This window comes from Leptodactylus fuscus, chromosome 3 (genome assembly GCF_031893055.1).
Source record: "Leptodactylus fuscus isolate aLepFus1 chromosome 3, aLepFus1.hap2, whole genome shotgun sequence".
Lineage (NCBI taxonomy): Eukaryota > Metazoa > Chordata > Amphibia > Anura > Leptodactylidae > Leptodactylus > Leptodactylus fuscus.
This window is the reverse complement of record NC_134267.1, coordinates 128,298,253-128,324,160: the sequence shown is the minus strand read 5'-3', so window position 1 is coordinate 128,324,160 and position 25,908 is coordinate 128,298,253. Positions and strand designations below refer to the sequence as shown.

At 44.7% G+C, this 25,908-nt stretch overlaps 1 protein-coding gene across 1 annotated transcript in view; it reads left to right on the top strand.

Moving 5' to 3' along the window:
• LOC142197767 (CD109 antigen-like) overlaps window positions 1–25,908 on the top strand; it is a 93,304-nt gene that overhangs the window by 39,947 nt on the left and 27,449 nt on the right. Inside the window, exons 18-23 of the mRNA XM_075268313.1 lie at window positions 41–134; window positions 827–944; window positions 3,732–3,845; window positions 5,302–5,520; window positions 5,621–5,765; window positions 8,000–8,176. Coding sequence (XP_075124414.1) covers window positions 41–134; window positions 827–944; window positions 3,732–3,845; window positions 5,302–5,520; window positions 5,621–5,765; window positions 8,000–8,176 — 867 coding nt within the window. The remainder of the gene's footprint in view (window positions 1–40; window positions 135–826; window positions 945–3,731; window positions 3,846–5,301; window positions 5,521–5,620; window positions 5,766–7,999; window positions 8,177–25,908) is intronic.

The window sequence follows — 25,908 nt, the reverse complement described above, 5'->3', positions numbered from 1 at the left end:
TACCTGTCTCCAAAGGAACTGACTTATATAATTTCTTTAGGGTTTCATGAAAACATAGTTGAAGAAGTTGTTCCCCCACAAAAGCAGAATGTTATTTTTCCAGAAACTTGGATTTGGCTGGACTTCAATATAAGGTATGTTAAAGGAGCTCTATCATTGGGAAAAGTCATTTTTAGCTAAGGACATCCTTGTATAGCCTTTAGGCTATGCAAGGATGTGATTAGTTAAAAATGACTTTTCCCAATGATGGATGGACATTTACATCCTATGGTTAATCTAATATTGGGCATATTCATCATATTTTGGCAAATTCATTATTATTTCAACGCCAGAAAACTGGTGCAGAGTGATGATATTGAGACCAACATTTGATGCAAGGACCCTTCTTGCTCTGAAACATGCTATACCCACCATATTCTACTAAAGTGTGTGTGTATGGGGGGGGGGTGGAAGCTCAAGGAGGGCCACGTCAGTCTGACAGATCTACTATTGCTCAAATCAGTTCTCTGGTGTGACTTACAATGGACAGTGGTGCAGATTTCCATTCTGGCACTGGAGGGCAGACAGATTAATTAAAAATTTTCAGCCTCTTCATAAATGTCTTGGTTTGTGTGCTAGTCGGGCAGTTTATTAAGATTTTCGTACAATACACCAATCTTAATAAATTTGCCCCATTGTGCTGATTCTTAGCTATTTACTTAGTGGTGAACAAATTAACCCAAGGTAAAACAAAGTTGAAAATTATTAATTCTATAATGCATAAATTATTGGAGCACTTTAATTGGTGGTTTTATGGGATCTTAAATGAAATACCTCTGTTTCACAGTTCATCTTTAATAACAAAGCTTCAAGTATCTGTTCCAAACAAAAACACTACTTGGGTGGCCACTGCATTTGTTATTTCTGAAGGACTTGGATTTGGAGTAACTGATATACCTGTCGAGGTAAGTGTATTTTTTAAGTTATTTCTAAAAAAATAAAGCATTGTTCTTTCAGTGTTTAAGTATACTTTATCCAACTGAAATTCCTTTAAGTGATAATGCTACATATATATATATATATATATATATATATATATATATATAAATATATATATATATATATATATATATATATATATATATATATACTGTGTGTATATATACAACCCCTGGCAAAAATTATGGAATCACTAGCCCCTAAGGATGTTCTCTGAGTTGTTTACTCTTGTAGGATAAAAAATAGATCACAGCTATGGAAAAAAACTAATGGCATTTCATTTGGCAACTTTCTGGCTTTAAGAAACAATAAAAGAAATCAAGAAAAACAATTGTGGTAGTCAGTAACAGTTAGATTTTTAGAACAAGCACAGGAAATAAATCATGGAATCACTCAATTCTGAGGAAAAAATTATGGAAACATGAAAAACAAACAAACAAAATATCACTCTAAGGGAGCGTTCACACTACTATCGGTGTCCGACAGGTAGTTTCCGCTCAAAATCTGGCACGGACATTAGGAGCGGACACTAGCTGTGTCTGTGACACCTGTCATTTATTTAAATGGGCATCGGGTGCGTTCTTTTGCACTCCGTGCCCTTCCTTCCCTGTCCGCAAGTGAAGATGTCCGACTTCTTAAGCGGACAGAAAAACCCGACATGTAGGGTGTCATGCCGTTCTCCCCCCCCTTCATTTGCCCCAGTGTCATGCTGTTCTCTCCCCCTTCATCTGCCCCAGTGTCATGCCGTTCTCCCCCTTCATCTGCCCCAGTGTCATGCCGTTCTCCCCCTTCATCTGCCCCAGTGTCATACTGTTCTCCCCCCTCCATCTGCCCCAGCGTCCTACGGATGCCGATGAGTTGAGATCGGGACATGCCGACCGGGACCATTTTGTTAGGTCCGGGCCGCGCCACGGGGCCCTGCTAAGTGCGGGGCCCCGGGCGGTTGCCCGGCTCGCCCGGCCCTGGATCCGCCCCTGCAAATTCCTCACCATTTTCCTCCATGTGAAAGCACCCTAGTTATGTTTACACCGAGTTTCTAGCAGGTGGATTTTGACACAGAATCCACCCCCAAAACGCCTCCCATTAATTTCAGTGGGAGCCAATCACAGTTTTTTTCCGCTAGCGATTTTTTTCAGCTAGTGGAAAATATATGCAACATGCCCTATCTTAACGCAGATTCTGCGGCTGAGTCAGCAGCAGCGCCCACAGCTGGACACACCCTCCTGCTTAGGCACATTCATTTGGGCCTAATCAGCAGCGGTATGCTACGATGGGATGTCAATGCACTGCATTGGCATCCTGTCGCGGTTAGCCGCTTAAAAAAGACATACAGCGGAAAAGATTTCCACCCTTGTGAACTTGCCCATAAACAACCTTCCTAGTTCCTTCAAGAACTGTACAAGTACACCTAGAAGTAGTGGTACAGTTTTGAAGGCAAAGGATGGTCACACCAAATATTGATTTGATTTTGATTTCTTTTTTATTCATACACTTAATTTGGTTAATTAATTATCAAAAATAAACCAGAGGGGAGGGGGGGCGGAGGAGCGGAATAACAGGAGCTCCTGCCACTGCTGGCTTCATGCAGGGCAGGAGCATATTATATATGTATATTATATATCTATATATATTATATATGTTGCAGGCATCTGTGCCGGCGTCTACACTCCCCGGCATCCGTCTCTCTATTACAGCGGATGCCGGGTCTGTATTCGCATTGTGAAGTCTAGACTGGTCTCACTATCTATGAGCGTGCACGCAGGGCCAGCGGCATCTCGCCGCTGGCTTTGCATATGTGACCCCGCCCACCAATGACGCAACAAAGAAGGAAGACAGAAGATTTTACAGTAACGAAGACTGGTGAGTATGCGACGTGGGAATACCCCTTTAAGGCTTATTCATAAAACAATGTCACATGGATATTTTGAGAACACATTAATTTCAATGTGTCTATTTCTAATAGTCCCACATAGTCCACTTGAAAAGTATTTTGGGCAGACCCCATTATAGTCTATGGGGTCTGCACGTTTCCATGTGTACCCGCTTTTTAAGCAGATTAGGTTTCTGTTTTTTGGGTCGTCAAGCAGACCCAAAAAACGGAAACCCAAGCGTAAGCGTGAACCTAGAGTATGTCTGTTTTCACAGACACATGGGCTCAATAGAAATCAATGTGTCCTTTTGTTTTAATGGATGTAAAAATAAAACAAAGTAAAAGATAAAGTTGGGTTAACAAAGAACGAGCAATAGAATTCATTGGGTTTTTTTTTTCACTGACTGCTGCAAAAACTGAAGCTAAATGGATAACAATCGATTAAAAACAGAAAAATAAAACGGACATTAATGGCCATTATGAATGGCCGGTCAAAAATGTCTCTGTAGTGTGCATAAGGCCTTTAAAAAGAACTGTTGTTTTTAGGCTCTAACCTTGGACCTGAGGTTTGTGCCAGCAGGACGTCTACAGGGATATGTCACAGTACATCTGCTTCCTGTCCTTTACATCTACAATAAATGCAATACTATAAATATATCCTGAATTTAAAGGAAAATAAATTGTTATAAAGAACTGTTGTTTTTAGGATCTAACCTTGAAACCTGTGGTTTGTGCCAGCAGAACATCTAGAAGGAAATATGACAGTACATCTGCTTCCTGTCCTACACATCTACATTAAATGCAATACTACAAATGTGTCCTGAATTTTTCATTTAAAAAAAAATTTGTTGTATAATTTTTTGATGGAATAATTTATTTCTAGTTATACGTAGTCAAGCCGTTGATGACTATCCTCCACGTGCCATTTTCAATCATAAGAGGTGAACAGTGTATTCTAGAAGTTATTTTACTCAACTCTTTAAAAGAAAACTTGCAGGTATGTTTTTCCTTATTTAGTATCTGTGCAATTGCCCTGCCTGTTCATTTCACTTCAAAACCCAAAGCTGTATATTACCGTATATACTTGAGTATAAGCCGACCCGAATATAAGCCGAGGCCCCTAATTTTACCACAAAAAAACGGGAAAACTTATTGACTCAAGTATAAGCCTGGGGGTGGGGGGGGGGGTGGGATGCAACAGCTACTGGAAAATTTCAAAAATTAAAATGGTCGGGGTTTTTGGGTGCAGTAGTTGCTGGGTGCTGGGAAAGGGGAGGGGGTGTTTTGGTTGTCTGTCTGCCCCTTCCCTGAGCTTGAGGACAGTTTTTTTCCCCCCACTTGGAATTCAGATTAGCTGAATATAGGGTATCTGCAGTGCTCCTATTAACCTCTTTCTGACAGAAGAGGAGCACTGCAGATACCCTATATTCAGTAGACCGGGCACTTTCAGACACAGGGATACCTAATGTGTATGTGTTTCACAGTAATTTTCTACTTTTGTATGTATTCTAGGGAAAGGAGTGATTTAGAACTTTTATTTTTTTTATTTTTAAAGCTTCTTCCCCCCCCCACTATTTTATGGGAGATTCTATACATTGATATTTCAGCTGGTCATAGACCCCCTCCCCCTCCAAAAAAAACCCAAACATTTTTTTTCTGACTCGAGTATAAACCGAGGGGGGCTTTTTCAGTACAAAAACTGTGCTGAAAAATTTGCCTTATACTCGAGTATATAAGGTAATACAGTCCATGAACTGTATTGCAACACCATCCCATTTAAGTGAATGAAGTAAGTGGCCACTTGTCTATTGGCCAGGAGTGGCTCTATTTGTGTAAGAAAGCAGCCATATTTTATTAAGTTCTTACAACCCCTTAAAGTTATGTTCCAGTGAAAATACTTGTCAGAAACAGTCAAGAAATTGAACAAAAATTTTTTTTAACATGGCAGACTGAGCTTCATTTATCTGCCATTGGAATGGATGAGCTAAACGTCTGTGCCACAGCTATTTAATGTGTTACGTGTTAGGTTAATCTGTACTATAGCCACATGCTGCCAATACTCTTTTTCTATTCTAAAGGACAAAGTGTAAGTTAAGTGTGGGGTGTCATTTGTCCTTGGCTGTTAGACTAGATTCACACTACTGAAGTGCCAAACATCTTGTACCTAATGGACACTGATTTTCACGGTTTCCCCATACATTTGAGTGCATGGAGGGATATGTGAAAAGCCAAAAATTGGACATGACCGACATTTTTACAGTCCATGACAACATGTCCTCAAAATAACGGTATATGAATATCCCCATTCACTAACATTGAATTTAATGCTGCCTAGTGACGTCTATTAAAAAACTGTCACACGACCATTACTCATAGTCATGTGAATATAGCTTCAGTTTATGATTTATTGGCCTGAAACATTATTTTGACATATATTATTGGAATATTTACAGGTTAATGTCACATTGGAATCCAGCAGTTCATTTGATATAATTGTACCTAATAATAATGCAAGCACTGTACCAGGCCAGTACAATGTGACAGTTCAGAGCGAAGGTGAAGCAACTGTTCTATTTCCAATAAACCCCAAAAAACTGGGCAACGCAACAGTCAAAGTGACAGTGACTTCAAAGGTTTTTTCTGAAGTTTTAACCAAATCACTTCTAGTGAAGGTAAAATAAGTTTTATGCAGTACTTTGATGTGTGGGTTTTTATAGTTTTATACAAATTAGTAGTGCAAATATGGCAACCAATTCTGTATTTACTCCATAGGCTGAAGGCGTGAAATATTTCTATTCACAATCTGCCCTTTTTGATCTTACTGGAAATACAACTCAAAGTGTATCAAAGAACTTCTCATTCACATTTCCTAGTGATGTTATACCAGACACCATTGAAGGGTTTGTCACAGTTGTTGGTAAGACCAGTTTGGTTTGCATTAAATGTTATTCTCAAGTTCACAGTGTGTTACAGCTATTTTAGGGGTACACCTCCGATGAACCAGAATAACACGAAACGATGCTAGTGTGAAACTGTGTGAAACTAGCATAGGTGTGTCAGCACTTCATGCATATCTGTAGATGGCTTCTTTTGTATTTTGCACGCTTGCATAATAATCTGTCATACATGGACTATGAACAGCAGGTCTCTGTGGCAGTTTGCTGTTTACATCACATGACACGTTAGCCATAGCCATAGGTTCACAAACAAAAGTGGGTGGTGGGTTTATGAACAAAAATTTGCAAAAGAGAAGAAATATATAATTGTTTGTTTCATGATGTTTAAAATACTTCTTAATTTCATAGGTGTCCTATTAGTTTTCTGCTCTTAACATCACAATTATGGCTGCAGCACATTTTACATTTTTCTCTAAGGCTATGTGTGTACAATAAGAAGCAATCTGCCCTCTTCCCTATCTATTATAACTACTACTCTATTATTTACATGTACATCTGTCAGGAGCAACTACACAGTGGCAAACAATTAGTTGACCAAAGCCCAAGTGAGCATAATATAGGAGATCCAGGAATACTGAACTGCAAATACTTGCTGGTTGTTAGGGAATGGCCCATTAAGCAGTTCCTCAATAGCTGCTACTGGAACCTGGGAGGAGGGGAAATATGGGGACAGTGAGTCCTGATGCTAGACCAACCCCAAAGTCCCTACCTACATGCCTTCACTATCTTACAGAGGACCTTTCACCATCTGGGGCACATGCGGTTTAGTACACCGCTAGAAAGCCGACAGTGTGCTGAATTCGGCTTTCACGATCTGTACCCCTGGTGAAGAGCTATCAGTGCTGGTACCGTAGCTCTTCACCATCAGAAGGGCGTTTCTGACAGTCAGCCAGGAACGCCCTTCCTCACAGCAGCGTCTATTGCACTGTACTGTGAGAGCAGTGAGGAATGCCCCCTCCCTCTCCTCAAAGTACTCATCCATAGAAGAGTACTGGGGGGCATTCCTCACTACTCAGCGTCATCGCTGGGCGGTAAGGTATGCCCCTTTTCACAGTACAGCGCTATAGACACTGCTGTGAGGAGGGGTGTTCCTGACTGATTGTCAGAAACGCCCTTCTGACAGTGAAGGGTTACGGTACCAACACCGATAGCTCATCAGCGGGGGCGCAGAATGTGAAAGCCGGAGATCATAAGTAGACACCCATTCTTCGCTGCACCATGTGCCCGGAGGATGGCTCAGAAGTCTGAACATACAAGGATGTTACACTAGTATAATGCATCTTAAAAGATCCCTGATACAGGAAAAACACAATGTATGAGGATAGTCAGGAAAGATTCTTGCTGTCTGGGAATAATATCCTATCTGTAAACACACAAGCGGCCAGAAGTAGAAACAAGTACCTAGAGGACTTTTCTTACATTGTAGGCTGTGAGATGTGGAATATGTTCAGTCCAATGCACAGAGAAAGCAGTTTACAAATGTGCTGTGAAGAAAACAGAACTCCCATCTGCATTCACTATGTGAAGAGACTAGTCTATCCTCTATGCTCACTGTGAAGCCATCTTGTTTTTTAATATTATCTAAGGACCTGACTTCCCTAGTATTAGGGAGTGAATGGCAAATTAGCTGGAAGGGAAATGTCTAGTGGCAGAAACCTTTGAGAGGTTTTTCACTTTTAACCCTAGAACGCATACCTGGGGCCTTTTAGGCCTGCATGCTTAACTTTTTGCTCCATTATAATAAAAATTTTGCCCACTATTCAGATTTTAATTTACAATTTTGAAATAAACTTGTGAAAGTAATTTAAGTGTGTTTTTCTATATTATTTGCATGGGGGCTAAAAGGCCCCCAATACGTTAAAATTTATGTATTTTTAATGTCATGCGTTCTAGGGTTAATTAACGTGTATTACATTTAGGTCCAGAATCAAATGCTGTATCAGATGGACAGAGTTTAACACCAATAGAATCCTGTAACTGCTACTTTTATTCTGTTCACCTTCATCTTCAATTATTAATGTTCTACTAGTATTGGACATTTTCAGTCTGAAATTCACTTTACAAGTGTTGTATGAGATTACCTAGTATATACTAGACCCTAATATTTATTACTTTCAAAGCCAATAAACCAGCTTATGAATTACAGGTACTGAGAGGCATAGTTACTAAATCCATTTCATGTTATCTTTAACAGGAGATCTTCTTGCACCTTCAATAAATGGTCTTGACTCTCTTATCCAAATGCCATATGGCTGTGGAGAACAGAACATGATCAACTTTGCACCAAACATCTACATTCTTGTGTATTTGATAGTAACTAAGCAGATTAAATCAGATATTAAAGAACGAGCCATAAACTACATGGAGCAAGGTAATTTTATGCAGTACTATGCTTATTGTGGAAATCCGTTTGTTTAGCATCTGTGGAAAATTGCACCATGTCCATTATACCTATGAAAACGCTGGCCAAATATTGGAGCCAAAATGTTGTTGGAAACTAGGCCAACTAATAAGTGGTGTAAAATCTAGACTGAAAGTGTGCCAAACAGCAATAGAAACTTTGGAAAACCTGATGCAGTTTGAGACAGTTAGAAATATTTGGGTTATCTACTGCGATGTGTGCATGAACACTTATTTTCTGATAAACCAAAGATATTTTCCCACTGGACAATCCCATTAACGTGATCTTTAAAACATTATCGTAGTTAGGATAATTACTAGAGATGAGCGAACAGTGTTCTATCGAACTCATGTTCGATCGGATATTAGGCTGTTCGGCATGTTCGAATCGAATCGAACACCGCGTGGTAAAGTGCGCCATTACTCGATTCCCCTCCCACCTTCCCTGGCACCTTTTTTGCTCCAATAACAGCGCAGGGTAGGTGGGACAGGAACTACGACACCGGTGACGTTGAGAAAAGTAGGCAAAACCCATTGGCTGCCGAAAACATGTGACCTCTAATTTAAAAGAACAGCGCCGCCCAGGTTTGCGTCATTCTGAGCTTGCAATTCACCGAGGACGGAGGTTTCCGTCCAGCTAGCTAGGGCTTAGATTCTGGGTAGGCAGGGACAGGCTAGGATAGGAAGGAGAAGACAACCACAACAGCTCTTGTAAGAGCTAAATTCCAGGGAGAAGCTTGTCAGTGTAACGTGGCACTGACGGGCTCAATCGCCGCAACCCAGCTTTCCCAGGATCCTGAATGGAATACACTGTCAGTGTATTCCCGTATACCCGATATATACCCCCGATACCCGTTCCAACGGTGTGCCCCCCCACCTTCACCCCAGAAATACCCTGCAAGTCCCCTAGCAATAGAATTGGGGCTATATACACCCACTATTTTTGCTACTGCCATATAGTGCCATTGTCTCACTGGGAATTCAAAGAATATATTGGGCTTACATATAACTTCAATTCCAGGGAGAAGCTTGTCAGTGTAACGTGGCACTGACGGGCTCAATCGCCGCAACCCAGCTTTCCCAGGATCCTGAATGGAACACACTGACAGTGTATTCCCGTATACCCCATATATACACCCCAAATCACCGTTCCAACGGTGTGCCCCCCCACCTTCACCTCAGAAATACCCTGCAAGTCCCCTAGCAATAGAATTGGGGCTATATACACCCACTATTTTTGCTACTGGTATATAGTGCCATTGTCTGACTGGGAATTCAAAGAATATATTGGGGTTACGTGCACCCACAATTTTTACTACTGGTATACAGTGCCAGTTTCTGACTGGGAATTCAAAGAATATATTGGGGTTACAAATACCCTCATTTCTTGCTACTGCCATATAGTGCCAGTTTCTGACTGGTAATTCAAAGAATATATTGGGGTTACGTGCACCCACAATTTTTACTACTGGTATACAGTGCCAGTTTCTGACTGGGAATTCAAAGAATATATTGGGGTTACAAATACCCTCATTTCTTGCTACTGCCATATAGTGCCAGTTTCTGACTGGTAATTCAAAGAATATATTGGGGTTACGTGCACCCACAATTTTTACTACTGGTATACAGTGCCAGTTTCTGACTGGGAATTCAAAGAATATATTGGGGTTACAAATACCCTCATTTCTTGCTACTGCCATATAGTGCCAGTTTCTGACTGGTAATTCAAAGAATATATTGGGGTTACGTGCACCCACAATTTTTACTACTGGTATACAGTGCCATTGTCTGACTGGGAATTCAAAGAATATATTGGGGTTATAAATACCCTCATTTCTTGCTACTGCCATATAGTGCCAGTTTCTGACTGGGAATTCAAAGAATATATTGGGGTTACGTGCACCCACAATTTTTACTACTGGTATACAGTGCCATTGTCTGACTGGGAATTCAAAGAATATATTGGGGTTATAAATACCCTCATTTCTTGCTACTGGTATATAGTGCCATTGTCTGACTGGGAATTCAAAGAATATATTGGGGTTACGTGCACCCACAATTTTTACTACTGGTATACAGTGCCAGTTTCTGACTGGGAATTCAAAGAATATATTGGGGTTACAAATACCCTCATTTCTTGCTACTGCCATATAGTGCCAGTTTCTGACTGGTAATTCAAAGAATATATTGGGGTTACGTGCACCCACAATTTTTACTACTGGTATACAGTGCCATTGTCTGACTGGGAATTCAAAGAATATATTGGGGTTATAAATACCCTCATTTCTTGCTACTGCCATATAGTGCCAGTTTCTGACTGGTAATTCAAAGAATATATTGGGGTTACGTGCACCCACAATTTTTACTACTGGTATACAGTGCCATTGTCTGACTGGGAATTCAAAGAATATATTGGGGTTATAAATACCCTCATTTCTTGCTACTGCCATATAGTGCCAGTTTCTGACTGGGAATTCAAAGAATATATTGGGGTTACGTGCACCCACAATTTTTACTACTGGTATACAGTGCCATTGTCTGACTGGGAATTCAAAGAATATATTGGGGTTATAAATACCCTCATTTCTTGCTACTGGTATATAGTGCCATTGTCTGACTGGGAATTCAAAGAATATATTGGGGTTACGTGCACCCACAATTTTTACTACTGGTATACAGTGCCAGTTTCTGACTGGGAATTCAAAGAATATATTGGGGTTACAAATACCCTCATTTCTTGCTACTGCCATATAGTGCCAGTTTCTGACTGGTAATTCAAAGAATATATTGGGGTTACATGCACCCACAATTTTTACTACTGGTATACAGTGCCAGTTTCTGACTGGGAATTCAAAGAATATATTGGGGTTACAAATACCCTCATTTCTTGCTACTGCCATATAGTGCCAGTTTCTGACTGGTAATTCAAAGAATATATTGGGGTTACGTGCACCCACAATTTTTACTACTGGTATACAGTGCCATTGTCTGACTGGGAATTCAAAGAATATATTGGGGTTATAAATACCCTCATTTCTTGCTACTGGTATATAGTGCCATTGTCTGACTGGGAATTCAAAGAATATATTGGGGTTACGTGCACCCACAATTTTTACTACTGGTATACAGTGCCATTGTCTGACTGGGAATTCAAAGAATATATTGGGGTTACGTGCACCCACAATTTTTACTACTGGTATATAGTGCCATTGTCTGACTGGGAATTCAAAGAATATATTGGGGTTACGTGCACCCACAATTTTTACTACTGGTATATAGTGCCATTGTCTGACTGGGAATTCAAAGAATATATTGGGGTTACGTGCACCCACAATTTTTACTACTGGTATACAGTGCCAGTTTCTGACTGGGAATTCAAAGAATATATTGGGGTTACAAATACCCTCATTTCTTGCTACTGCCATATAGTGCCAGTTTCTGACTGGTAATTCAAAGAATATATTGGGGTTACGTGCACCCACAATTTTTACTACTGGTATACAGTGCCATTGTCTGACTGGGAATTCAAAGAATATATTGGGGTTATAAATACCCTCATTTCTTGCTACTGCCATATAGTGCCAGTTTCTGACTGGTAATTCAAAGAATATATTGGGGTTACGTGCACCCACAATTTTTACTACTGGTATACAGTGCCATTGTCTGACTGGGAATTCAAAGAATATATTGGGGTTATAAATACCCTCATTTCTTGCTACTGGTATATAGTGCCATTGTCTGACTGGGAATTCAAAGAATATATTGGGGTTACGTGCACCCACAATTTTTACTACTGGTATACAGTGCCATTGTCTGACTGGGAATTCAAAGAATATATTGGGGTTACGTGCACCCACAATTTTTACTACTGGTATACAGTGCCATTGTCTGACTGGGAATTCAAAGAATATATTGGGGTTACGTGCACCCACAATTTTTACTACTGGTATATAGTGCCATTGTCTGACTGGGAATTCAAAGAATATATTGGGGTTACGTGCACCCACAATTTTTACTACTGGTATACAGTGCCAGTTTCTGACTGGGAATTCAAAGAATATATTGGGGTTACAAATACCCTCATTTCTTGCTACTGCCATATAGTGCCAGTTTCTGACTGGTAATTCAAAGAATATATTGGGGTTACGTGCACCCACAATTTTTACTACTGGTATACAGTGCCATTGTCTGACTGGGAATTCAAAGAATATATTGGGGTTATAAATACCCTCATTTCTTGCTACTGCCATATAGTGCCAGTTTCTGACTGGTAATTCAAAGAATATATTGGGGTTACGTGCACCCACAATTTTTACTACTGGTATACAGTGCCATTGTCTGACTGGGAATTCAAAGAATATATTGGGGTTATAAATACCCTCATTTCTTGCTACTGGTATATAGTGCCATTGTCTGACTGGGAATTCAAAGAATATATTGGGGTTACGTGCACCCACAATTTTTACTACTGGTATACAGTGCCATTGTCTGACTGGGAATTCAAAGAATATATTGGGGTTACGTGCACCCACAATTTTTACTACTGGTATATAGTGCCATTGTCTGACTGGGAATTCAAAGAATATATTGGGGTTATAAATACCCTCATTTCTTGCTACTGCCATATAGTGCCAGTTTCTGACTGGTAATTCAAAGAATATATTGGGGTTACGTGCACCCACAATTTTTTACTACTGGTATACAGTGCCATTGTCTGACTGGGAATTCAAAGAATATATTGGGGTTATAAATACCCTCATTTCTTGCTACTGGTATATAGTGCCATTGTCTGACTGGGAATTCAAAGAATATATTGGGGTTACGTGCACCCACAATTTTTACTACTGGTATACAGTGCCATTGTCTGACTGGGAATTCAAAGAATATATTGGGGTTACGTGCACCCACAATTTTTACTACTGGTATATAGTGCCATTGTCTGACTGGGAATTCAAAGAATATATTGGGGTTACGTGCACCCACAATTTTTACTACTGGTATACAGTGCCAGTTTCTGACTGGGAATTCAAAGAATATATTGGGGTTACAAATACCCTCATTTCTTGCTACTGCCATATAGTGCCAGTTTCTGACTGGTAATTCAAAGAATATATTGGGGTTACGTGCACCCACAATTTTTACTACTGGTATACAGTGCCATTGTCTGACTGGGAATTCAAAGAATATATTGGGGTTACGTGCACCCACAATTTTTACTACTGGTATATAGTGCCATTGTCTGATTGGGAATTCAAAGAATATATTGGGGTTACGTGCACCCACAATTTTTACTACTGGTATACAGTGCCAGTTTCTGACTGGGAATTCAAAGAATATATTGGGGTTACAAATACCCTCATTTCTTGCTACTGCCATATAGTGCCAGTTTCTGACTGGTAATTCAAAGAATATATTGGGGTTATGTGCACCCACAATTTTTACTACTGGTATACAGTGCCAGTTTCTGACTGGGAATTCAAAGAATATATTGGGGTTACAAATACCCTCATTTCTTGCTACTGCCATATAGTGCCAATTTCTGACTGGTAATTCAAAGAATATATTGGGGTTACGTGCACCCACAATTTTTACTACTGGTATACAGTGCCATTGTCTGACTGGGAATTCAAAGAATATATTGGGGTTATAAATACCCTCATTTCTTGCTACTGGTATATAGTGCCATTGTCTGACTGGGAATTCAAAGAATATATTGGGGTTACGTGCACCCACAATTTTTACTACTGGTATACAGTGCCAGTTTCTGACTGGGAATTCAAAGAATATATTGGGGTTACAAATACCCTCATTTCTTGCTACTGCCATATAGTGCCAGTTTCTGACTGGTAATTCAAAGAATATATTGGGGTTACGTGCACCCACAATTTTTACTACTGGTATACAGTGCCAGTTTCTGACTGGGAATTCAAAGAATATATTGGGGTTACAAATACCCTCATTTCTTGCTACTGCCATATAGTGCCAGTTTCTGACTGGTAATTCAAAGAATATATTGGGGTTACGTGCACCCACAACTTTTACTACTGGTATACAGTGCCATTGTCTGACTGGGAATTCAAAGAATATATTGGGGTTATAAATACCCTCATTTCTTGCTACTGGTATATAGTGCCATTGTCTGACTGGGAATTCAAAGAATATATTGGGGTTACGTGCACCCACAATTTTTACTACTGGTATACAGTGCCATTGTCTGACTGGGAATTCAAAGAATATATTGGGGTTACGTGCACCCACAATTTTTACTACTGGTATATAGTGCCATTGTCTGACTGGGAATTCAAAGAATATATTGGGGTTACGTGCACCCACAATTTTTGCTACTGGTATATAGTGCCAATTTCTAACTGGGAATTCAAAATGCGCAAGGCTCCCGGAAAGGGACGTGGACGAGGCCGTGGGCGAGGTCGGGGGAATGGTTCTGGGGAGCAAGGTAGCAGTGAAGCCACAGGGCGTCCCGTGCCTACTCCTGTGGGGCAGCAAGCATTGCGCCACTCCACAGTGCCAGGGTTGCTTGCCACATTAACTAAACTGCAGGGTACAAACCTTAGTAGGCCCGAGAACCAGGAACAGGTCTTGCAATGGCTGTCAGAGAACGCTTACAGCACATTGTCCAGCAGCCAGTCAGACTCTGCCTCCTCTCCTCCTATTACCCAACAGTCTTGTCCTCCTTCCTCCCAAAATTCCCAAGCTTCACAGAACAATAACCCCAACTGTCCCTGCTCCCCAGAGCTGTTCTCCGCTCCTTTCATTGTCCCTCAACCTGCCTCTCCACGTCACGATTCCACGAACCTAACAGAGGAGCATCTGTGTCCAGATGCTCAAACACTAGAGTCTCCTCCATCTCCGTTCGATTTGGTGGTGGATGACCAGCAACCCACCCTCATCGACGATGATGTGACGCAGTTGCCGTCAGGGCATCCAGTTGACCGGCGCATTGTGCGGGAGGAGGAGATGAGACAGGAGTTGGAAGAGGAAGTGGTGGATGATGAGGACACTGACCCGACCTGGACAGGGGGGATGTCAAGCGGGGAAAGTAGTGTGGATGTTGAGGCAAGTGCAGCACCAAAAAGGGTAGCTAGAGGCAGAGGCAGAGGTCAGCAGCTTAGGCGAAGCCAGGCTACACCCGGAATCTCCCAAGATGTTCCAGTTCGTACCCAGCCCCGAAAAACTCCCACCTCGAGGGCACGTTTCTCGAAGGTGTGGAGTTTTTTCAAGGAATGCGCCGAGGACAGATATAGTGTTGTCTGCACAATTTGCCTCTCGAAATTGATTAGGGGCTCTGATAAGAGCAACCTGTCCACCACTTCAATGCGCCGTCATTTGGAATCCAAGCACTGGAATCAGTGGCAGGCAGCAACGGCAGGACAAAGGCCGCCTGCCGTTCACGCCACTGCCACTGCCTCTGCCACTGCCTCTGCCTCTGCCACTGCCACTGCTGACTGTGCTGGCGATGCACTCCAGAGGACGAGCCAGGACACCACTTCATCTGCCTCCGCCACTTTGTTGACTTCTCCCTCATCCTCCCCTGTTCCTGTCTTATCTCCTTCTCCTGCACCATCAAAGGCACCATCAGGCGCTTCTTTACAACAACCCACCATCTCTCAGACATTGGAGCGGCGGCAGAAATACACTGCTAACCACCCACACGCGCAAGCCTTGAACGCCAACATCGCTAAACTGCTGGCCCAGGAGATGTTGGCGTTCCGGCTTGTTGAAACTCCCGCCTTCCTGGACCTGATGGCAACTGCGGCACCTCGCTATGCCGTCCCTAGCCGTCACTACTTCTCCCGGTGTGCCGTCCCCGCCTTGCACCAGCACGTGTCACTCAACATCAGGCGGGCCCTTAGTTCCGCGCTTTGCACAAAGGTCCACTTGACCACCGACGCGTGGACAAGTGCATGCGGACAGGGACGCTACATTTCACTGATGGCACACTGGGTGAATGTAGTTGAGGCTGGGACTGCTTCCCAAACTGGCCCGTTGTACCTCGTCTCCCCGCCTAACATTCCTGGCAGGGACACGAGAAGAACACCCCCCTCCTCCTCCTCCTCTACCGCCTCCTCCTCCGCCACCGCCTCCTCCTCCGCCACCGCCTCCTCCTCCGCTGTTAGATTGACCCCAGCTACGAGTTGGAAACGTTGCAGCACTGGCGTTGGTAGACGTCAGCAGGCTGTGCTGAAGCTGATCAGCTTGGGGGACAGACAGCACACTGCCTCCGAGGTGAGGGATGCCCTCCTCGATGAGACGGCAATATGGTTTGAGCCGCTGCACCTGGGCCCAGGCATGGTCGTTTGTGATAACGGCCGGAACCTGGTAGCAGCTCTGGAGCTTGCCGGACTCCAACATGTTCCATGCCTGGCCCACGTCTTCAAACTTGTGGTGCAACGTTTCCTAAAGAGCTACCCCAATGTTCCAGAGCTACTGGTGAAAGTGCGGCGCATGTGCGCCCACTTTCGCAAGTCGACAGTAGCCGCTGCTAGCTTAAAATCTCTCCAGCAACGCCTGCATGTGCCACAACACCGGCTTTTGTGCGACGTCCCCACACGCTGGAACTCAACGTTTCAGATGTTGAATAGAGTGGTTGAGCAGCAGAGACCTTTGATGGAATACCAGCTACAAAACCCTAGGGTGCCACTAAGTCAGCTGCCTCAGTTTCACATCCATGAGTGGCCATGGATGAGAGACCTTTGTGACATCCTACGGGTCTTTGAGGAGTCCACAAGGAGGGTGAGCTCTGAGGATGCGATGGTGAGCCTTACAATCCCGCTCTTGTGTGTTCTGAGAGAATCCCTGATTGACATCAGGGATAACTCAGATCACACAGAGGAGTTAGGGATAGCATCCGATCCGTCACAGCTGGAGAGTAGGTCCACACATCTGTCCGCTTCACTGCGTTTAATGGAGGAGGAGGAGGAGGAGGAGGAGGAGGAAGAAGAGTTGTCCGATGATGTGATGGTGATACAGGAGGCTTCCGGGCAACTTCGAATCGTCCCATTGTTGCAGCGCGGATGGGTAGACATGGAGGATGAGGAGGAAATGGAGATTGAACTTTCCGGTGGGGCCAGAGGAGTCATGCCAACTAACACTGTGGCAGACATGGCTGAGTTCATGTTGGGGTGCTTTACAACCGACAAGCGTATTGTCAAAATCATGGAGGACAACCAGTACTGGATCTTTGCTATCCTTGACCCCCGGTATAAAAACAACATCTCGTCCTTTATTCCGGTAGAGGGGAGGGCCAATCGCATCAATGCTTGCCACAGGCAATTGGTGCAGAATATGATGGAGATGTTTCCAGCATGTGACGTTGGCGGCAGGGAGGGCAGTTCCTCCAGTAGGCAACCAAGTTCTCACCGGTCCACACAAACGAGGGGCACACTGTCTAAGGTCTGGGACACCTTGATGGCACCCCCTCGCCAAAGTGCCGCCACGGAGGGTCCTAGTGTCACCAGGCGTGAGAAGTATAGGCGCATGTTGCGGGAATACCTTTCCGACCACAGCCCTGTCCTCTCCGACCCCTCTGCGCCCTACACGTATTGGGTGTCGAAGTTGGACCTGTGGCTTGAACTTGCCCTATATGCCTTGGAGGTGCTGTCCTGTCCTGCCGCCAGCGTCCTATCTGAGAGGGTGTTCAGTGCAGCCGGTGGCATCATCACTGACAAGCGCACCCGTCTGTCAGCTGAGAGTGCCGACCGGCTCACTTTGATAAAAATGAACCACCACTGGATAGAGCCTTCATTTTTGTGCCCACCTGTGTAAAGCACCCCAACATGAAACTCCATGTCTGTACTCAACCTCTCCAATTCCTCCGCATCCTCATACTCATCCACCATAAGCGTTGCACAATTCTGCTAATACTAGGCTCCCTCCAACATGATTTCCCCCAACTCTGCTGGTTAGAGGCTCCCTCCACCCTGATTTCCACCAACTCTGCTGGTTAGAGGCTCCCTCCACCCTGCTTTCCCACAACTCTGCTGGTTAGAGGCTCCCTCCACCATGAATTTGCCCAAACTGGGCTGTTTAGAGGCTCCCTCCACCATGAATTGGTCCAAACTGGGTTTTTTAGAGGCTCCCTCCACCATGAATTGGTCCAAACTGGGCTGTTTAGAGGCTCCCTCCACCATGAATTTGCCCAAACTGGGCTGTTTAGCGGCTCCCTCCACCATTAATTGGTCCAAACTGGGCTGGTTAGAGGCTCCCTCCACCATGAATTTGCCCAAACTGGGCTGTTTAGAGGCTCCCTCCACCATGAATTTGCCCAAACTGGGCTGGTTAGAGGCTCCCTCCACCATGAATTGGTCCAAACTGGGTTTTTTAGAGGCTCCCTCCACCATGAATTTGCCCAAACTGGGTTTTTAGAGGCTCTCTCCACCATGAATTGGTCCAAACTGGGCTGTTTAGAGGCTCCCTCCATCATGAATTGGTCCAAACTGGGGTTTTTAGAGGCTCCCTCCACCATGAATTGGTCCAAACTGGGGTTTTTAGAGGCTCCCTCCACCATGAATTGGTCCAAACTGGGGTTTTTAGAGGCTCCCTCCACCATGAATTTGCCCAAACTGGGCTGTTTAGAGGCTCCCTCCACCAGTGTATTCCCGTATACCCCATATATACACCCCAAATCACCGTTCCAACGGTGTGCCCCCCCACCTTCACCTCAGAAATACCCTGCAAGTCCCCTAGCAATAGAATTGGGGCTATATACACCCACTATTTTTGCTACTGGTATATAGTGCCATTGTCTGACTGGGAATTCAAAGAATATATTGGGGTTACGTGCACCCACAATTTTTACTACTGGTATACAGTGCCAGTTTCTGACTGGGAATTCAAAGAATATATTGGGGTTACAAATACCCTCATTTCTTGCTACTGCCATATAGTGCCAGTTTCTGACTGGTAATTCAAAGAATATATTGGGGTTACGTGCACCCACAATTTTTACTACTGGTATACAGTGCCAGTTTCTGACTGGGAATTCAAAGAATATATTGGGGTTACAAATACCCTCATTTCTTGCTACTGCCATATAGTGCCAGTTTCTGACTGCTAATTCAAAGAATATATTGGGGTTACGTGCACCCACAATTTTTACTACTGGTATACAGTGCCAGTTTCTGACTGGGAATTCAAAGAATATATTGGGGTTACAAATACCCTCATTTCTTGCTACTGCCATATAGTGCCAGTTTCTGACTGGTAATTCAAAGAATATATTGGGGTTACGTGCACCCACAATTTTTACTACTGGTATACAGTGCCATTGTCTGACTGGGAATTCAAAGAATATATTGGGGTTATAAATACCCTCATTTCTTGCTACTGCCATATAGTGCCAGTTTCTGACTGGGAATTCAAAGAATATATTGGGGTTACGTGCACCCACAATTTTTACTACTGGTATACAGTGCCATTGTCTGACTGGGAATTCAAAGAATATATTGGGGTTATAAATACCCTCATTTCTTGCTACTGGTATATAGTGCCATTGTCTGACTGGGAATTCAAAGAATATATTGGGGTTACGTGCACCCACAATTTTTACTACTGGTATACAGTGCCAGTTTCTGACTGGGAATTCAAAGAATATATTGGGGTTACAAATACCCTCATTTCTTGCTACTGCCATATAGTGCCAGTTTCTGACTGGTAATTCAAAGAATATATTGGGGTTACGTGCACCCACAATTTTTACTACTGGTATACAGTGCCATTGTCTGACTGGGAATTCAAAGAATATATTGGGGTTATAAATACCCTCATTTCTTGCTACTGCCATATAGTGCCAGTTTCTGACTGGTAATTCAAAGAATATATTGGGGTTACGTGCACCCACAATTTTTACTACTGGTATACAGTGCCATTGTCTGACTGGGAATTCAAAGAATATATTGGGGTTATAAATACCCTCATTTCTTGCTACTGCCATATAGTGCCAGTTTCTGACTGGGAATTCAAAGAATATATTGGGGTTACGTGCACCCACAATTTTTACTACTGGTATACAGTGCCATTGTCTGACTGGGAATTCAAAGAATATATTGGGGTTATAAATACCCTCATTTCTTGCTACTGGTATATAGTGCCATTGTCTGACTGGGAATTCAAAGAATATATTGGGGTTACGTGCACCCACAATTTTTACTACTGGTATACAGTGCCAGTTTCTGACTGGGAATTCAAAGAATATATTGGGGTTACAAATACCCTCATTTCTTGCTACTGCCATATAGTGCCAGTTTCTGACTGGTAATTCAAAGAATATATTGGGGTTACATGCACCCACAATTTTTACTACTGGTATACAGTGCCAGTTTCTGACTGGGAATTCAAAGAATATATTGGGGTTACAAATACCCTCATTTCTTGCTACTGCCATATAGTGCCAGTTTCTGACTGGTAATTCAAAGAATATATTGGGGTTACGTGCACCCACAATTTTTACTACTGGTATACAGTGCCATTGTCTGACTGGGAATTCAAAGAATATATTGGGGTTATAAATACCCTCATTTCTTGCTACTGGTATATAGTGCCATTGTCTGACTGGGAATTCAAAGAATATATTGGGGTTACGTGCACCCACAATTTTTACTACTGGTATACAGTGCCATTGTCTGACTGGGAATTCAAAGAATATATTGGGGTTACGTGCACCCACAATTTTTACTACTGGTATATAGTGCCATTGTCTGACTGGGAATTCAAAGAATATATTGGGGTTACGTGCACCCACAATTTTTACTACTGGTATATAGTGCCATTGTCTGACTGGGAATTCAAAGAATATATTGGGGTTACGTGCACCCACAATTTTTACTACTGGTATACAGTGCCATTGTCTGACTGGGAATTCAAAGAATATATTGGGGTTATAAATACCCTCATTTCTTGCTACTGGTATATAGTGCCATTGTCTGACTGGGAATTCAAAGAATATATTGGGGTTACGTGCACCCACAATTTTTACTACTGGTATACAGTGCCAGTTTCTGACTGGGAATTCAAAGAATATATTGGGGTTACAAATACCCTCATTTCTTGCTACTGCCATATAGTGCCAGTTTCTGACTGGTAATTCAAAGAATATATTGGGGTTACGTGCACCCACAATTTTTACTACTGGTATACAGTGCCAGTTTCTGACTGGGAATTCAAAGAATATATTGGGGTTACAAATACCCTCATTTCTTGCTACTGCCATATAGTGCCAGTTTCTGACTGGTAATTCAAAGAATATATTGGGGTTACGTGCACCCACAATTTTTACTACTGGTATACAGTGCCATTGTCTGACTGGGAATTCAAAGAATATATTGGGGTTATAAATACCCTCATTTCTTGCTACTGGTATATAGTGCCATTGTCTGACTGGGAATTCAAAGAATATATTGGGGTTACGTGCACCCACAATTTTTACTACTGGTATACAGTGCCATTGTCTGACTGGGAATTCAAAGAATATATTGGGGTTACGTGCACCCACAATTTTTACTACTGGTATATAGTGCCATTGTCTGACTGGGAATTCAAAGAATATATTGGGGTTACGTGCACCCACAATTTTTGCTACTGGTATATAGTGCCAATTTCTAACTGGGAATTCAAAATGCGCAAGGCTCCCGGAAAGGGACGTGGACGAGGCCGTGGGCGAGGTCGGGGGAATGGTTCTGGGGAGCAAGGTAGCAGTGAAGCCACAGGGCGTCCCGTGCCTACTCCTGTGGGGCAGCAAGCATTGCGCCACTCCACAGTGCCAGGGTTGCTTGCCACATTAACTAAACTGCAGGGTACAAACCTTAGTAGGCCCGAGAACCAGGAACAGGTCTTGCAATGGCTGTCAGAGAACGCTTACAGCACATTGTCCAGCAGCCAGTCAGACTCTGCCTCCTCTCCTCCTATTACCCAACAGTCTTGTCCTCCTTCCTCCCAAAATTCCCAAGCTTCACAGAACAATAACCCCAACTGTCCCTGCTCCCCAGAGCTGTTCTCCGCTCCTTTCATTGTCCCTCAACCTGCCTCTCCACGTCACGATTCCACGAACCTAACAGAGGAGCATCTGTGTCCAGATGCTCAAACACTAGAGTCTCCTCCATCTCCGTTCGATTTGGTGGTGGATGACCAGCAACCCACCCTCATCGACGATGATGTGACGCAGTTGCCGTCAGGGCATCCAGTTGACCGGCGCATTGTGCGGGAGGAGGAGATGAGACAGGAGTTGGAAGAGGAAGTGGTGGATGATGAGGACACTGACCCGACCTGGACAGGGGGGATGTCAAGCGGGGAAAGTAGTGTGGATGTTGAGGCAAGTGCAGCACCAAAAAGGGTAGCTAGAGGCAGAGGCAGAGGTCAGCAGCTTAGGCGAAGCCAGGCTACACCCGGAATCTCCCAAGATGTTCCAGTTCGTACCCAGCCCCGAAAAACTCCCACCTCGAGGGCACGTTTCTCGAAGGTGTGGAGTTTTTTCAAGGAATGCGCCGAGGACAGATATAGTGTTGTCTGCACAATTTGCCTCTCGAAATTGATTAGGGGCTCTGATAAGAGCAACCTGTCCACCACTTCAATGCGCCGTCATTTGGAATCCAAGCACTGGAATCAGTGGCAGGCAGCAACGGCAGGACAAAGGCCGCCTGCCGTTCACGCCACTGCCACTGCCTCTGCCACTGCCTCTGCCTCTGCCACTGCCACTGCTGACTGTGCTGGCGATGCACTCCAGAGGACGAGCCAGGACACCACTTCATCTGCCTCCGCCACTTTGTTGACTTCTCCCTCATCCTCCCCTGTTCCTGTCTTATCTCCTTCTCCTGCACCATCAAAGGCACCATCAGGCGCTTCTTTACAACAACCCACCATCTCTCAGACATTGGAGCGGCGGCAGAAATACACTGCTAACCACCCACACGCGCAAGCCTTGAACGCCAACATCGCTAAACTGCTGGCCCAGGAGATGTTGGCGTTCCGGCTTGTTGAAACTCCCGCCTTCCTGGACCTGATGGCAACTGCGGCACCTCGCTATGCCGTCCCTAGCCGTCACTACTTCTCCCGGTGTGCCGTCCCCGCCTTGCACCAGCACGTGTCACTCAACATCAGGCGGGCCCTTAGTTCCGCGCTTTGCACAAAGGTCCACTTGACCACCGACGCGTGGACAAGTGCATGCGGACAGGGACGCTACATTTCACTGACGGCACACTGGGTGAATGTAGTTGAGGCTGGGACTGCTTCCCAAACTGGCCCGGTGTACCTCGTCTCCCCGCCTAACATTCCTGGCAGGGACACGAGAAGAACACCCCCCTCCTCCTCCTCCTCTACCGCCTCCTCCTCCGCCACCGCCTCCTCCTCCGCCACCGCCTCCTCCTCCGCTGTTAGATTGACCCCAGCTACGAGTTGGAAACGTTGCAGCACTGGCGTTGGTAGACGTCAGCAGGCTGTGCTGAAGCTGATCAGCTTGGGGGACAGACAGCACACTGCCTCCGAGGTGAGGGATGCCCTCCTCGATGAGACGGCAATATGGTTTGAGCCGCTGCACCTGGGCCCAGGCATGGTCGTTTGTGATAACGGCCGGAACCTGGTAGCAGCTCTGGAGCTTGCCGGACTCCAACATGTTCCATGCCTGGCCCACGTCTTCAACCTAGTGGTGCAACGTTTCCTAAAGAGCTACCCCAATGTTCCAGAGCTACTGGTGAAAGTGCGGCGCATGTGCGCCCACTTTCGCAAGTCGACAGTAGCCGCTGCTAGCTTAAAATCTCTCCAGCAACGCCTGCATGTGCCACAACACCGGCTTTTGTGCGACGTCCCCACACGCTGGAACTCAACGTTTCAGATGTTGAATAGAGTGGTTGAGCAGCAGAGACCTTTGATGGAATACCAGCTACAAAACCCTAGGGTGCCACTAAGTCAGCTGCCTCAGTTTCACATCCATGAGTGGCCATGGATGAGAGACCTTTGTGACATCCTACGGGTCTTTGAGGAGTCCACAAGGAGGGTGAGCTCTGAGGATGCGATGGTGAGCCTTACAATCCCGCTCTTGTGTGTTCTGAGAGAATCCCTGATTGACATCAGGGATAACTCAGATCACACAGAGGAGTTAGGGATAGCATCCGATCCGTCACAGCTGGAGAGTAGGTCCACACATCTGTCCGCTTCACTGCGTTTAATGGAGGAGGAGGAGGAGGAGGAGGAGGAGGAAGAAGAGTTGTCCGATGATGTGATGGTGATACAGGAGGCTTCCGGGCAACTTCGAATCGTCCCATTGTTGCAGCGCGGATGGGTAGACATGGAGGATGAGGAGGAAATGGAGATTGAACTTTCCGGTGGGGCCAGAGGAGTCATGCCAACTAACACTGTGGCAGACATGGCTGAGTTCATGTTGGGGTGCTTTACAACCGACAAGCGTATTGTCAAAATCATGGAGGACAACCAGTACTGGATCTTTGCTATCCTTGACCCCCGGTATAAAAACAACATCTCGTCTTTTATTCCGGTAGAGGGGAGGGCCAATCGCATCAATGCTTGCCACAGGCAATTGGTGCAGAATATGATGGAGATGTTTCCAGCATGTGACGTTGGCGGCAGGGAGGGCAGTTCCTCCAGTAGGCAACCAAGTTCTCACCGGTCCACACAAACGAGGGGCACACTGTCTAAGGTCTGGGACACCTTGATGGCACCCCCTCGCCAAAGTGCCGCCACGGAGGGTCCTAGTGTCACCAGGCGTGAGAAGTATAGGCGCATGTTGCGGGAATACCTTTCCGACCACAGCCCTGTCCTCTCCGACCCCTCTGCGCCCTACACGTATTGGGTGTCGAAGTTGGACCTGTGGCTTGAACTTGCCCTATATGCCTTGGAGGTGCTGTCCTGTCCTGCCGCCAGCGTCCTATCTGAGAGGGTGTTCAGTGCAGCCGGTGGCATCATCACTGACAAGCGCACCCGTCTGTCAGCTGAGAGTGCCGACCGGCTCACTTTGATAAAAATGAACCACCACTGGATAGAGCCTTCATTTTTGTGCCCACCTGTGTAAAGCACCCCAACATGAAACTCCATGTCTGTACTCAACCTCTCCAATTCCTCCGCATCCTCATACTCATCCACCATAAGCGTTGCACAATTCTGCTAATACTAGGCTCCCTCCAACATGATTTCCCCCAACTCTGCTGGTTAGAGGCTCCCTCCACCCTGATTTCCACCAACTCTGCTGGTTAGAGGCTCCCTCCACCCTGCTTTCCCACAACTCTGCTGGTTAGAGGCTCCCTCCACCATGAATTTGCCCAAACTGGGCTGTTTAGAGGCTCCCTCCACCATGAATTGGTCCAAACTGGGTTTTTTAGAGGCTCCCTCCACCATGAATTGGTCCAAACTGGGCTGTTTAGAGGCTCCCTCCACCATGAATTTGCCCAAACTGGGCTGTTTAGCGGCTCCCTCCACCATTAATTGGTCCAAACTGGGCTGGTTAGAGGCTCCCTCCACCATGAATTTGCCCAAACTGGGCTGTTTAGAGGCTCCCTCCACCATGAATTTGCCCAAACTGGGCTGGTTAGAGGCTCCCTCCACCATGAATTGGTCCAAACTGGGTTTTTTAGAGGCTCCCTCCACCATGAATTTGCCCAAACTGGGCTGTTTAGAGGCTCCCTCCACCATGAATTGGTCCAAACTGGGGTTTTTAGAGGCTCCCTCCACCATGAATTGGTCCAA